The following is a 15,266-nucleotide window of genomic DNA, read 5'->3' on the forward strand; positions in this document are numbered from 1 at the left end:
TCAGCATATAGACTGCCATACATTTAGCACATATCTTTAGCAAAATTCTATGTCAAGTATGTGAGGCAGGGTCCTTTTTTACCGTACAGTTAATTTTGTCGGTGCAGTGTGGAAACGGATTTCTTAGCTCTGCGTACTCCTTTTCCTTGACTATCCCCGTGAAAGAGATGTAAAGAACAACATTCGCATATTCCACACTGAAAGATTGATTTAGATGTCATCGATTCTTTTTATAGACGAGGAATTTTTATTTTGTTGGCTATGTAAGACAGCTGCAGAAATAGCGTAGTGCAGTAATATCTTATTTATTAAAAATGTATAATCATTGAATGTATCGTCGTTCCACATGCCGTAGCACTTTGTCAGACACATAGCTTCCTATCCAAGTGTTGTAGCTAGAAAGATCTCGTGATATAACAAGCATTGCTATTTATTTCCGTGATTCAAATTGCTATAAATTTATTTGCCCGTTAACAACTCTCTTGTTGTATGAGACATCGTAATTTCAGACATGTCGGTTATTATACAGTAATACAAATTACATTATATGCAACAAGTTACAACGTGGTTTGTGGAGATTGTGCCAATTATCTCCGTGAACCATAGGCGATTTTATGAAGAAATTCTTTTTTAAAAATTCATTTAAGCAGAAAGACAGAGAAAACCGTAACAAATCTCGGCAGTTAAATGGTTCAAATGGCTCTGAGCACTATGGGACTCAACTGCTGAGGTCATTAGTCCCCTAGAACTTAGAACTAGTTAAACCTAACTAACCTAAGGACATCACAAACATCCATGCCCGAGGCAGGATTCGAACCTGCGACCGTAGCGGTCTTGCGGTTCCAGACTGCAGCGCCTTTAACCGCACGGCCACTTCGGCCGGCCCTCGGCAGTTATTACACAGTATCTTGAGGCCGCACGGCGCAGATGGCGTCATGGCACCGACAGTGCTAATTTCGAATTTTTGAGCTAAAGATTGAGTTTTATTTCTCTGTTGATGTTGATATCTAAATGATTACTGTCAACACATCGTATGCGGTGCAATAAATTTGAGTCTTGTGCGGAAATCCCTGTAGTAAGTTAAGTGTTCATTCAACAAAGAAAACTTTTGTCCTTCAAGATTACTTAATTCGATAGAAGCATATTAGTGAACAATATCATTGTGGAACGGTCATTACAGAAAAAGAAGTGGAACTGAAAGGTACTTCGTTTTGTAAAGGGCGCTATTGGGCTTCGCCTCTAATTTGCGCTCTCTGTTAGGGAATTACGGAATCAATGCAAAGATATGTTGATGAATTGATGAACCGGTAAACGAATATAATATTTACAAATAATAAGTTTGGAGCTGCAAGAAGTAACAAAAGTTCTTTCTTAATCTGTGTAAATCAATATTTAATTTTTTTACAGAAATGAGAGCATCTTACTTGATTTGAGCGTTCCATCAGCTCGCAAGTGGTTTGTCTTTACGCGTGCTACATTACGTGGAAACATACGTCGTGTACTGTATTAGTATTTACAGGAGACTAATGGAAGTGAGAATGTTGTTTCATGTATTGTTTATTTGTATGTCCGTGTGTTTTCGAGTATGTGTTTCGTACTCCATAACAGTGGATGCCCATGCAGAAGAATGCTTCTTTGACAAGGTTGAAGCCGGAACAAAAATGGGTAAATGTTTTGACAGCAACAGACTTCCAGGTGATTTGCTTCCTTATGCAGTGATCATGCTTAGCATTATTTTCTTTTTTCAGGGCTGATGTTTGAAATTGCTGAAGGTGGTTTCCTTGATATTGATGTTAAAATAATCGGACCTGATAACAGAATAATCTATCAAGGTGAACGTGAAACCAGTGGAAAATACACTTTTTCGGCGCATACAACTGGAGTATACACGTATTGTTTTAGTAATCAAATGTCTACAATGACTCCTAAGGTTGTCATGTTTAATATGGACATAGGAGAAGCACCTAAGGATCAAGCTCCAGCATCTGAAGGGGGAGGTGAGGATAGTCAGTAGTTGTCTCTTCAGAGTACCTGTCTTGCCTTTTCATTTATCCATGCACCGGCAGAAATAATAATTGTTTACCGCATTGTATAGCTGTCTTGTACAGTTCTGTTATACATGCGGTTAATGATTCTATGTACTGGATTACACTTTGCAAATTACGAATCTGGAGGTAGATTTGCCAACTTTACTTCCTTCCGGACTTATACGTAAGTTCAGCCAGTTGCAACCACAATGAAACTTTCAGCTGCCCTACTACGACTTATCTTATGCCCTCTTCTCTACCTGCTGCGATTTTGCAGAAAGTGTTTTATATGCTTGAAATGATTAGCAGCTGTTTGAGAAATACGATTTGAATGAATATCTAACAAATATAATCGTCTTTGTAGTTAGGCTTTGAGGCTGTGAATTACGAGTTTCCGATTCTGTCGGACCTTAAATGATTTTCAATAGATATTTTTGTCAAGAAGTTCTTTTAGTTCCTACAATGTGCCTTGCATGGAAAGTAGTGATAAAGAGAGAGCTTTTATGAAGTTGGAAGGGGTTATGGACAATTTGTGGCTAACTATCTACCAACAAAAGAAGGTGCTTGTCTTGACGCTGATGTCAAAACCAAAATAATTGTAACTACAAAGTAAGTATTCACGCTTGCCTTACAGATTTCAGTGCCGTGATGATGAGTCTACAGACAAACCCAGTGACCGCACAATAAATTCCCAGGTGGAATACATGTAATTTTTTATAAGTGCGGTTATTACAAAGGAAACCTACAAATCTTTCAAAAAAACAAGTTCTTTTATTGATTGCTAACAAATATTCGAAGAATTGGCATCAAATGATACATTAAGTTGCATGTTGCAGACCCTTAAAGTCAGGTTTGATGAAAATTGTCCACTAGAACTCGATAGATATCCAACTGTCAAATCAAAATGCATGCAGAGAACAGGTCAACTGAAGAATGGGATACTACCCATCGGCTCTGACTGATGACATCATAATTTACTCGTAGATATTATCTTTTTTTTAAATTTTTTTTTTATTTTTTTTATTTTGTTGGCTTGTAGCATAAAACTTTTTGGCAATCACAAGCAAATGTACTGACAAGATATTATCTTTATTTTCGAGTTGTAGATAATAAATCTGTTATCTCCTGTGGCAAGGTGTCATTATTGTAAACTGAAATAAATGATTTCTGAAAAGATAGGGCTAGACATTGGTTCGATTTTTGTCACTTGTTTTAATTATAAGTTAATAGTTCGTTCCATTTCATTCGGTGCTTGTTTTCATTCTTAGTGAGATCTAGATATTTTGAAAGAATTGTTGTTCATTCTGGACAACTTTCACTTTTTGATTTTCATTTGTAGGTATGGATTTACCTATCTTGACTGCAGTACGGGACACAAATTTTACAGTTGTTGCTTCATTCTCTCTCACTAGTATTAGTATTACTAAGATATTTCTCAGTGGGTATTGGTACGATTGAAGGCAAAAAGACCAATAATACAAAAAATTTGTACTAGTGCTAGCAAAGACGGAGAAAGTGACTTATTTAACACTGGCATCTTCTACCTCAGTTGAAGTATGAAGAGATCAGTTGAAGTATGAAGAGGTCAGTTGACCTCTTTAGGTCAACTGAAGAATAGGACACGAGTTTTTCGTATGTCGCTTTTTTCGACTTCGCTAGCGTTAGTATCTCGCTCCTCAGTTGACTTATATACATCAACTGAAGAAAAGGATACTACCTTTGTAGTTCATCTCAGATTTTAGTGCTAGTGAAGGCGAAAAAGTCGACATACATTGTATCTCATATTGCAGTTAACCTATACATATCAACTGAAGTTCGGGGTACAACTCATATATGTCAACTGAAGTAGGCCATACTGACATTGCTTCTATCCCTTTTTTCTTTATATTTTTTTGCACTAGTATCCCATTCTTCAGTTGAGCTATGTAGGTCAACTGAAGAATAGGATACCAGGACTCAAAGAAACGATATATCTAACATCATGTTCAAAATATGGATGTTCATGATGCATGCCTAACATCTGCTTTCTCTGACCTGCGTTCCTTTGTTTCTCAACATTCGTCTTTGCTAAATAAAATGTGTTGCCCCAGTACCAAATATAGCCAAAGTAGCTAAAGACACTGACATTATGGATAGACTATCCAGCAGTTAGTTATGAGCCAAAAGGATATACAGAAAGAAAAGATAAAAAAGGAAAATGCTGCTAGATTTATTAAAGAAACTTATAATCGTTGCAAGGCAGCATGGGAACTGGTTAATGAACACAGGAAAAAAGTCCACCTCTTATTTATTTGGTTATTTATCCATGGAACACTTTACAGTGATATTGGATTTGTCATTATAATACAGTGAAAATAAATAGCTCAGGAGCTAACATAGAGTATGTAAGTATGGTGTATGAGGGTAGGACAGTTGGTCAGCTTAATTGATTGCAATTCGTGAAGTCTAGTGAATTTAATGAATGCGATGACATTCTTGACTTGGGAATTAATCTTGCAGTTGCTGTGAAATTTGGAAATAAATGCAGCATAGTAATGTGGAACAGAGTGTATCCAAAAGATGTAAAAAAATGTAAACTCTCAAAAAATCCCAGATGTTTACAGTGTGCCCTGTAGAGTATGATACAAACTATAATGTATGAAATTGCTGAATCACTGTTAAAAGTGATAAATAAATGCCTTGGTGCTGGGGAATTTCCAGATTACCTAAAAGTAGCATGCACAGTGTCAATTTACTAGAAAAGGTACTCCAAATAGTGTCACTCTACAGGTCTATGTATCTATAATACCAGTATTAGCTTAAGTGATATAGTCCATAATGAAAGATCAACTATTCAGTTATTTTGAAAGAATTGTATGGTGCCTACCATTTCCCTCAGAAGGTCCAGTCAACAGCAGCAGTACTTGACTTAGTTAAAAATACAGGGTGAGTCACTAACTATTGCCACCTAGAATAACTCGGAAAGTATGATAGTAGCTGAAAAGTTTGTGGGACAAAAGTTGTGTGGGACAACGTTTTTTTTTTTTTTTTGTTGCTAGGTGGGGTCGCTTCAGAGATATGAAGGTCAGCTTTGATTCTTTAAACGGGATGTTATAGTTTGGTACTTATTTTCTGGTAGCAGCTATCGAGATGAATCCAATGATGTGTAACAGTAAGGTCTTTGAAAGTCAACGAAGGTCAAAAAGGTGACATGATCGTCCATTTACAAAAGGTGTTCGAGGTGATGACCATTGGTATCAATGCAGTGCTGCAATCTTCTTATCATGGATGAGTGGTATTCCTTATCACATCAGCACTTATCGAAGTACATGCTCTGACAATTCTCTCTCGTATATTGTGCAAATAGTAAATATTCACCGCGTATCCATCTAACTTGCCATTGACATGTAAACACCATTTGAAGGTTTCGCAATACAACACTAATAAGAATGTTAAGACTAGTATCGTCGAATCCAGCAAATGTGAATGATGTATTCCTTCGAAAAACAAGTTGGTATGCTTCTCATTTATCGAGAATGCCAATGAAATTCAGTGAGAGCTAGAGACTTCTACACTGAAACATATCCTCAACGTACTCACCCTACTCGTTGTACTTTTAAATAAGTGTATGATAAATTGCCCCCCCCCCCCCCCCCCCCCCATGAATCATGGGCCTTGCCGTTGGTGGGGAGGCTTGTGTGCATCAGCAATACAGATAGCCATACCGTAGGTGCAAGCGCAACGGAGGGGTATCTGTTGAGAGGCCAGACAAACATGTGGTTCCTGAAGAGGGGCAGCAGCCTTTTCAGTAGTTGCAGTGGCAACAGTCTGAATGATTGACTGATCTGGCCTTGTAACATTTATCAAAATGGCCTTTCTGTGCTGGTACTGTGAATGGCTGAAAGCAAGGGGAAACTACAGCCGTAATTTTTCCCGAGGGCATGCAGCTTTACTGTGTGGTTAAATGATAATGGCATCTTCTGGGGTAAAATGTTCCGGAGGTAAAATAGTCCGCCATCCGGATCTCCGGGCGGGAACAACTCGGGAGAAAGAAATCGGGCAGGTAGGTTAGAAAATTTAAAAAGGGAAATGGATAGGTTAAAGTTAGATATAGTGAAGTTCGGTGGCAGGAGGAACAAGACTTCTGGTCAGGTGAATACAGGGTTATAAATACAAAATCAAATAGGGGTAATGCAGGAGTAGGTATAATAATGAATAAAAAAATAGGAGTGTGGGGAAGCTAGTACAGTAGCATAGTGAAAGCATTATTGTGGCCAAGATAGACACGAAGCCCACGCCTACCACAGCAGATGAGGAAGAGATTGATGCAGTGTATGATGAGATAAAAGTAATTGTTAAGATAGTGAAGGGAGACGAAATTTTAATAGTCATGGGTGACTGGAATTCGATAATAGGAAAAGGAAGAGAAGGAAATGTAGTAGGTGAATATGGAATGGGGGTAAGAAATGAAAGACGAAGCCGCCTGGTAGAATTTTGCAGAGAGCATAACTTAATCATAGCTAACACTTGGTTCAAGAATCATTAAAGGTTGTATACATGGAAGAGGGGAGATACTCGAAGGTTTTAGATAGATTATATGATGGTAAAACAGAGATTTAGGAACCAGGTTTTAAATTGTAAGACATTTCCAGGGGCAGATGTGGACTCTGACCACAATCTATTGGTTATGAACTATAGATAAAAACTGAAGAAACTGCAAAAAGGTGGGAATTTCAGGAGATGGGATCTGGATAAACTGACAGAACCAGATGTTGTAGAGAGCTTCAGGGAGAACATTAGAGAACAATTGCCAGGAATGGGGAAAAGAAATACAGAAGAAGAAGAAGAAGAAGAAGAAGAATGGGTAGCTTTGAGGGCTGCGTCAAGTAGATAAAAAGACGAGGGCTGGTAGAAACCCTTGGGTAACAGAAGATACATTGAATTTAATTGATGAAAGGAGAAAATATAAAAATGCAGTAAATGAAGCAGGCAAAAAGGAATACAGACGTCTCAAAAAGGAGTTCGACAGGAAGTGCAAAATGGCTAAGCAGGGATGGCTAGAGGACAAATGCAAGGATGTAGAGGCATACCTCACTAGAGGTTAGATAGATACTGCATACAGGAAAATTAAAGAGACTTTTCTAGAAAAGAGGACCACTTATATGAATATCAAGAGCTTTGATGTGGAAACCCAGTTTTAAGCAAAGAAGAGAAAGCAGAAAGGTGGAAGGAGTATATAGAGGGTCTATACAAGGTGATGTACTGAAGGACAATATTATGGAAATGGTAGAGGATGTAGATGAAGATGAAATGGGAGATATGATACTGCATGAAGAGTTTGACAGAACATCGAAAGACCTAAGCCGAAACAAGGCCCCGGGAGTAGACAACATTCCATTAGAACTACTGATAGCCCTGGGAGAGCCAGCCCTGACAAAACTCTACCATATGGTGAGCAAGATGAATGAGACATTCGAAATACCCTCAGACTTCAAGAAGAATATAATAATTCCAATCCCAAAGAAAGCAGGTGTTGACAGATGTGAAAATTACCGAACTATGAGTTTAATAAGCCACGGCTGCAAAATACTAACACGAATTCTTTACAGAGAAATGGAAAAACTGGTAGAAGCCGACCTCGGGGAAGATCAATTTGGATTCTGTAGAAATGTTGAAATACGTGAGGCAACACAGACCCTATGACTTACCTTAGAAAACAGATTAAGGAAAGGCAAACCTACGTGTCTGACATTTGTAGACTTTGTGAAAGCTTTTGACAATGTTGACTGGAATACTCTCTTTCAAATTCTGAATGTGGCAGGGGTAAAATACAGGTAGCGAAAGGCTATTTACAATTTGTACAGAAACCAGATGGCAGTTATAAGAGTCGATGGGCATGAAAGGGAAGCAGTAGTTGAAAAGGGAGTGAGATGGGGTTGTAGCCTCTCCCTGATGTTATTCAATCTGCATATTGAGCAAGCAGTGAAGGAAACAAAAGAAAAATTCAGAGTAGGAATTAAAATCCATGGAGAAGAAATAAAATCAGAGACAGCAAAGGACCTGGAAGAGCAGCTAAACGGAATGGACAGTGTCTTGAAAGGAGGATATAAGATGAACATCATCAAAAGCAAAACGAGGGTAATGGAATGTAGTCGAATTAAATTGGGTGATGCTGAGGGTGTTCGATTAGGAAATGAGATGCTTAAAGTAGTAAAGGAGTTTTGCTTTTTGGGGAGGAAAATAACTGATGATGGTCGAAGTAGAGAGGATATAAAATGCAGACTGGCAATGGCAAGGAAAGCGTTTCTGAAGAAGAGAAATTTGTTAACATCGAGTATAGATTTAGGTGTCGGGAAGTCGTTTCTGAAAGTATTTGTATGGAGTGTGGCCATGTATGGAAGTGAAACATGGACGATAAATAGTTTGAACAAGAAGAGAATAGAAGCCTTTGAAATGTGGTGCTACAGAAGAATGCTGAAGATTATATGGGTAGATGACATTACTAATGAGGAGGTATTGAATAGAATTGGGGAGAAGAGAAATTTGTTGCACACCTTGACCAGAATAAGGGATCGGTTGGTAGGACATGTTCTGAGGCATCAAGGGATCACCAGTTTAGTATTGGAGGGCAGTGTGGAGCGTAAAAATCGTAGAGGGAGACCAAGAGATGAATACACCAAGCAGATTCAGAAGGATGTAGGCTGCAGTAGGTACTGGGAGATGAAGCAGCTTGCACAGGATAGAGTAGCGTGGAGAGCTGCATCAAACCAGTCTCTGGACTGAAGACAACAACAACAACAACAACAATAACAACAACAACATGTAAATTGAGAACAAGTAGATTTTTAACGCATTGGAAACATGTCTGGTAAAGGAAAGTTACTAACAGTGGTATGTGTGCCAGTGTGGTTCGAGATCCTTGTGTTAGTTCGCATCAGGTTGTAAGGGAATGTGGCATGAGCCAGAGTAATGTTGTTCGTGTTCTGCATTGCCATAAGTATTATCCTTACCATATTGGTCTCCACCAAGAATTAACTTGTACGGACTGTATGTGTCGCATTGAATCCTGCCGATGGGCTCAACTTCAGATTCTGAGGGATAACACATTTACTAATTTTACTGACAACGCTATATTCACACACCATGAAAGTGTTAATTTACATAACATGCATTATTGGGCATCTGAAAATCCATGTTGGCTGCGGCAAGTTGCACACCAAAAACCGTGGTCAGTGAATGTTGGTGTGGGATTCTGGAGGACAGAATTCTAGGCCCCTGTTTCATCGAAGGAAATCTTATCGCTAGAAAGTACATTACATACATGCAAGAAACATTAGGTCTGTTATTGGAAGAAATACCTTTAGCAACAAGGAACAGAATGTGGTATCAACATGATGGGTGTCTGGCACATTTTTCGATGATGGCTAGAAATGAGTTGCAGAGACAATTCCCAAACCTTTGGATTGGACGTGGAGGAGAAGTGTTGTGGCCGGCTCATTCCCCAGACTTGACGCCTCTGGATTTTTTTCTTGTGGGAATTTGTAAAAGACATTGTTTATAAATATGTTCCAACTATACCGGAAGATATGCAAGAGATAATTATCATAGCATGTGCTTTGATAAGTGCCGATGTGATAAGGATTACCACTCAATCTGTGATAAGAAGATGGAGCACTGCATTGATACCAATGGTAATCATTTTGAACACCTTCTGGAAATGGAGGTCCTTGCCACCTTTGTGACCTTGGTTGTCCTTAAAAGATCTTACTGTTACACATCACTGGATTCGTCTCGATAGCCGCTGTCAGAAAATAAGTACCAAACTATAGCATTCCCTTTAAAAAAGTAAAGTTGACCTTCATATCTCTGAAGTGACCCCACCAAGCAACAAAAAAACCAACGTCATATTATGGCCCCCATTGTTCCATGCAACTTCTGTCCCACAAACTTTTCAGCTCCTACCATACTTTCAGAGTTATTCTTGGTGGCAATAATTAGTGACTCACCCTGTATGATTCTAGTTTTTAAGGAGCTCCAGAAAGCCCTATGTTTCCAATGTTAAAATAGTACTTATAAATTACATGTAAATATGCTAAATGAACCAATTTCTTCAATTTTAAATTACATATAACAGTAATTGTGCTTACTGCAAACATAGCTGAACCAATAACAGAAAAATTCCACACTCTGGCCCTGATGACCTATCAGAATTGACCAACCACTGTCTCTTCCTCTACCAGTGGTGTCATTGGGTGTGATATGGACTTCTGAGCCTCCACTTCTCATTCAAGTAGCTCATCAGTTGGCCTCACGAGGCTGAGCACACCCTGTACCAGTCCTCCCACCAAGGAAAAATCTCTGGCAATCTATGGAGGCAGACGAAAGAGTTGCTTCATTATTTCTAGACATTGGGTTTCTCCAAATAAGGTTGTGACCTATCTGTAATGTCCAAACATTAACACTTTCTAGTTCTTGTATTTTATTGTTGAAGAAATCTACTCTGAAGAGTGAAAGAAACTTGTACACCTGCCTAATATCGTGTAGAGCCCTTGCAAGCACTCAGACAGGTCGTGGCATGTACTAGACTAATGTCTGAAGTGTGTGCTGGAGGGAACTGAGACCGGGAATCCTGCAAGGCTCTCCATAAATCCGTAAGAGTATGAGGGGCTGGAGATCTCTTCTGAACACCATGTTGCAAGGCATCCCAGATGTGCTCGATAATGTTCATGTCTGGGGAGTTTCGTGGCCAGCAGAAGTGTTTAAACTTGGAAGGGTGTTTCTGGAGTCACTCTGTAGCAAATCTGGATGTGTGGAGTATCACACTGTCCTGCTGGAATTGCCCAAGTCTGTCGGAATGCCCAGTGAACACGAATGGATGCTAGTGAACAGACAGGATGCTTACGCACTTGCCACCCGTCAGAGTCGTATCTAGACGTATGGGGGGGTCCCATATCATTCCAGCTGCAAATGCCCCACACCATTACAGAGCCTCCACCAGCTTGAACAGTCCCCTGCTGATGTGCAGGGTCCACAGATTCATGAGGTTGTCTCCATACCTGTTCACATCCATCCGCTCGATACAATCTGAAACGAGACTCGTCCGACCAGCGTCATGTTTCCAGTCATCAGTTGTCTAAAGTCAGTGTTGATGGGCCCAGGTGAGAGATAAAGCTTTGTGTCGTGCAGTCATCAAGGGTACACGAGTGGGCCTTTGGCTCTGAAAGCCCATATTGATGATGTTTCATTAAATGGTTCACATGCTGTTGATGGCCCAGCATTGAAATCTGCAGCAATTTGCGGAAGGCTTGCACTTCTGTCATGTTGAATGATTCTCTTCAGTCATTGTTGGTCCTGTTCTTGCAGGATATTTTTCCGGCTGCAGCAATGTCGGAGAGTTGATGTTTTACCGCATTTCTTATAGTCACGATCCACTCGTGAAATGGTCATACAGGAAAATCCCCACTTCATCGCTACCTTCGAGGTGCTATGCCCAATCGCTTGAGCGCCGACTATAACACCCTGTTCAAACTTGCTTAAATCTTGATAACTTGCCATTGTAGCAGCAGTAACCGATCTAACAACTGGGCTGGACACTTGTCTTATCTAGGCGCTGCCGACCGCAGTGTCGTATTCTCCCTGTTTATATGTCTCTGTATTTGAATACACATGCCAATACCAGTTTCTTTGGTGCTTCAGTGTATTTTTATAGCTTTTGGAGAAGTACTGAATTATATTTATTGAATCCTGTCAAAATTAACTGATGATCCATTGGTATCAAACCGTCTGTAATTGGTTTCAGACACTACATTAGCTGCTGTCTTTGTAAAGGGATTAATATTATGTTTTATTCCTGTGGTTGTATCATCTGCATATGAAGAACAAACTTTTCATCTTCTGAAACTAGAAATAGAAAATCATTTGTGTAGATCAGAACAAACAGAAGACCAAAACTGCCAGTCTGACTTCAAATTCAGTTTGCCATTGGAACGTAATTGACATGAACTAATATACTTTAATTTTAATCATTTGGATGGGATAAAAATCATGAACCTTCTTTGTCTGCTATTATTTTCACTTTCGCATAAGGATATCACAGTTCACATAATCAAAAACCTTACTGGAGTCACAAAATTCAGTAGTAATAATTTCTGATTTATTGTTTCTGGTACACAATCTGTCAAAGGGATTAACTTAATCCTTTGACAACCACTTTGTCAATTCCCAACCAACCTGTCAGCTTTCAGTCCAACATAGGCCTCGGGCTACACTACATATAAGTATTTCATCTCAACTATGATTTTGTATCCGGGTCAGGCCATGCTATTTTTTTGCTACAGAAGGACACTTTTTTGTGAAATGTGGGTAAAAAACTTTTAATTAGAAATGGAAAACTAGGGCACAACACATATTCTGCAAACTGTTAAAAGCAACAGGAATTTTTTATGCATTTAAATAGTAATATTATGTTTCTATATTTTCAATATTAATTATTTTACTGAGCGTTACGGAAGGACAAGAAAAAGCAAGCTTTTTCGATACTTGAATGCAAAGATTAATTCCTGCTCTGATGTTTATGTTTCACTTAGTAAATTTTTTAATTGGTTAACTGCGTATGTTTAGTATATAGATAAGGGCATAATAGATTTTTTTAGCTCTTAGATTAAATGCTGCGTTCAAGAAAGTGAGTAGCTGCAGTGTTACGGAAGGATGTTACGGAAGGGCATTTTTTCCCAGCTATACAAATTTGACTTTAGCCACAAAATAAATTGCTATTTATTGAATTTTGTAACTATAAATGCTATCATACAAGTTACATATTAATTTATTACTGAAATTAAAATTATGTAGCATAGGAAAGTTAAATTATTGTTAGTAAAATATAGACTTTGTGCATACTTAATTTAAAACACTGTTCTGAGGAAGTACCCTTTACATTTAATAAAGTAACACTGGAAAATGGTTTATAAACTTCAAAATAGTTGAAAAATTATATACTTAGGCATTACTACTTGCTTAAGAAACCATGAGTAATGTTGCTGAGATATTTCTTTTTTTGTTTTTTAAGAAAGTACCAGGAAAAAAAAACTTTCATTTAGTTATTGTTCATAAACATCAACAGGATCTGAAAATTTATAAGTAAGTCTTTCAGAACTACCATTAATATGCGGTTCACAACACAGAAATTATGTCAGCAGGAGAAACATTAAAGACATTATTCTGGGCAATTTTAAATGTGTTTTTAGTGTTGTCTGTTGACTTCATTCCCATCACTTTGTAAATATCTTTATCAGCATGAAACTTCTGAATAATGCATGCATACCTGTATACAACAGCTGTATCACTTTGCAAAGTAAAAATGACCCATTAGACAAGACTGAATCATTTGTTAACTTGCTTTGAACTACTTGGTTCTGCTGCTGCTTGAAAACATTTGCACTCTGAATAAGTTTGTAGGTCCTTCCACTACTATGCTGCCCAGAAAAAAACAGAATTTTTCAAAAGTGTGACTTTTTTTTATCAGAAGAGGGTTGTGCAAAATGATATTTTCGAAGCCCACTTATAGGCAAACAGTTATTCCATCGGGTTTCCAACATTTTCTTTACGTCTTCAATTCTTGACTCTGGAATGTAAATCACAATAATACTTTTGGCAAGATATTTTGCAGCTGTTGCAAATTCTTCTGCATTATTTACTACTATTTTTTTCTGGAGTATGGAACGAAAAATGACACTCTTCAGTTCTCCTCTGATGCCATCATGTGGACCCTTTCCATGAGCTGTTGCGAAGTAACTTTGATCAGCTGTTACACCAAAATCTTTGTCATGAAAAAGAAGATCACAAACAGAGAACCGGCTTTTGAACTGACTTGCAGCTCCATCACTAAAGTAATGGAAAAGTGAAATTGGAAACCTGACTTTTGTTTTCAGATGTGCTAAAATTGCCTGATTGAAAGCATGGTTACTGTCCGTACTACGTTCTAAACTCTAAAGAATCAGATACAACACAGCAGTTTATATGCTTCTGTTCAGGACACTTGTAATACAAAATGGCTGTAAAAATAGACACCCTGGGTGAACACCAGTGAGTCTGCATGATCTCAGATTGATGTTTTATCGAAAAGTTTTGTGAGAAATCCTCCAGTACAACAATGTCAGTTTCGGAAAGGACACGTTTTAACACGTGCAACTTGGAGTGCTGCCTACGTGCATTGTAAACGTGCCTGGTCAAAGTCTGTAATTGTAAATAAAGTTGTACCTTTGCTTCTGACAACTTTGTTTGCATTTCTTGTTTCTTTGTACGACCTTCTTCTAGACACCATTTATAAAAATTTATTCTTTCGTTTAAATGTAACCCTTCAAAATAGCTGTCAAGGTTTTGAAGTACCTTACTCTTCACAATTCCTGTCTCGGTCCAGCACACAATTTTAATCTGCCAGGAAGTTTCATATCAACAGACACTCTGCTGCAGAGTGAAAATCTCATTCTGGAAACATGCCCCAGGCTGTGGCTTAGCCATGTCTCCGCAATATCCTTTCTTTTAGTTCAGAAAGGTTCGCAGGGGAGCTTCTGTAAAGTTTGGAAGGTAGGAGACGAGGTACTGTTGGAAGTAAAGCTGTGAGGACGGGGCTTGAGTCGTGCTTGGGTAGCTCCGATGGTAGAGCACTTGCCCGCGAAAGGCAAAGGTCCCGAGTTCGAAACTCTGCCAGGAAGGTTCACCTTCTTTATTGTTTGATTTGGCACAGAATCCCTTCTTTTTTTTCTTTCAAATATTGATTGTTTTGGTTTTACATTCCTAGCAGTAAAGCCAGCAACATCAAAGAAATTATTAAGTTTTTGAGGTGAAAAGGATTTGACGGGTTTTCCAAGAACTTCGGGATGCTTGGAAGGTGATTTTGGGAGACAACTCTTGATCCTAGTGGTAGCTTTACCTAACGTGCTAGGTGACATTTTTAATGTTGGATTTGGACTGGTTTGACAAGCAAGGGCACGTTGCATCTTTTCTTTTCTTTTTCATATTTCCGTAAATGACCTATCTTTCCCTCAGCTATTAACTTCTGTCATTTTGCTTTCTTTCTCTCACGATCATTTTGGCGATACACTTCTGCTGTTCCTGGATCATTCATTTTTCGTTTCTGCATCCCTTAGCACACTCGCCACCAATTTTGGCCATCACACCTGCACATATATTCAAGAAACTTGTTAAGTCTGTAACTGAACCAAAGAAGCAATTGAATTTACATTACATTTCCAAAAATTTCAT

General features: G+C 38.5%; 1 protein-coding gene across 1 annotated transcript in view; it reads left to right on the forward strand.

Annotated features, from left to right (window-relative positions):
* Positions 1–1,464: 1,464 nt before the first annotated feature.
* LOC124625810 (transmembrane emp24 domain-containing protein 2) overlaps positions 1,465–15,266 on the forward strand; it is a 38,792-nt gene continuing 24,990 nt past the window's right edge. Inside the window, exons 1-2 of the mRNA XM_047149273.1 lie at positions 1,465–1,665; positions 1,749–1,997. Of these exons, the coding sequence (XP_047005229.1) occupies positions 1,527–1,665; positions 1,749–1,997 (388 nt within the window). The 5' untranslated portion in view covers positions 1,465–1,526. The remainder of the gene's footprint in view (positions 1,666–1,748; positions 1,998–15,266) is intronic.

The sequence above is a fragment of the Schistocerca americana genome, chromosome 8 (assembly GCF_021461395.2).
Source record: "Schistocerca americana isolate TAMUIC-IGC-003095 chromosome 8, iqSchAmer2.1, whole genome shotgun sequence".
Lineage (NCBI taxonomy): Eukaryota > Metazoa > Arthropoda > Insecta > Orthoptera > Acrididae > Schistocerca > Schistocerca americana.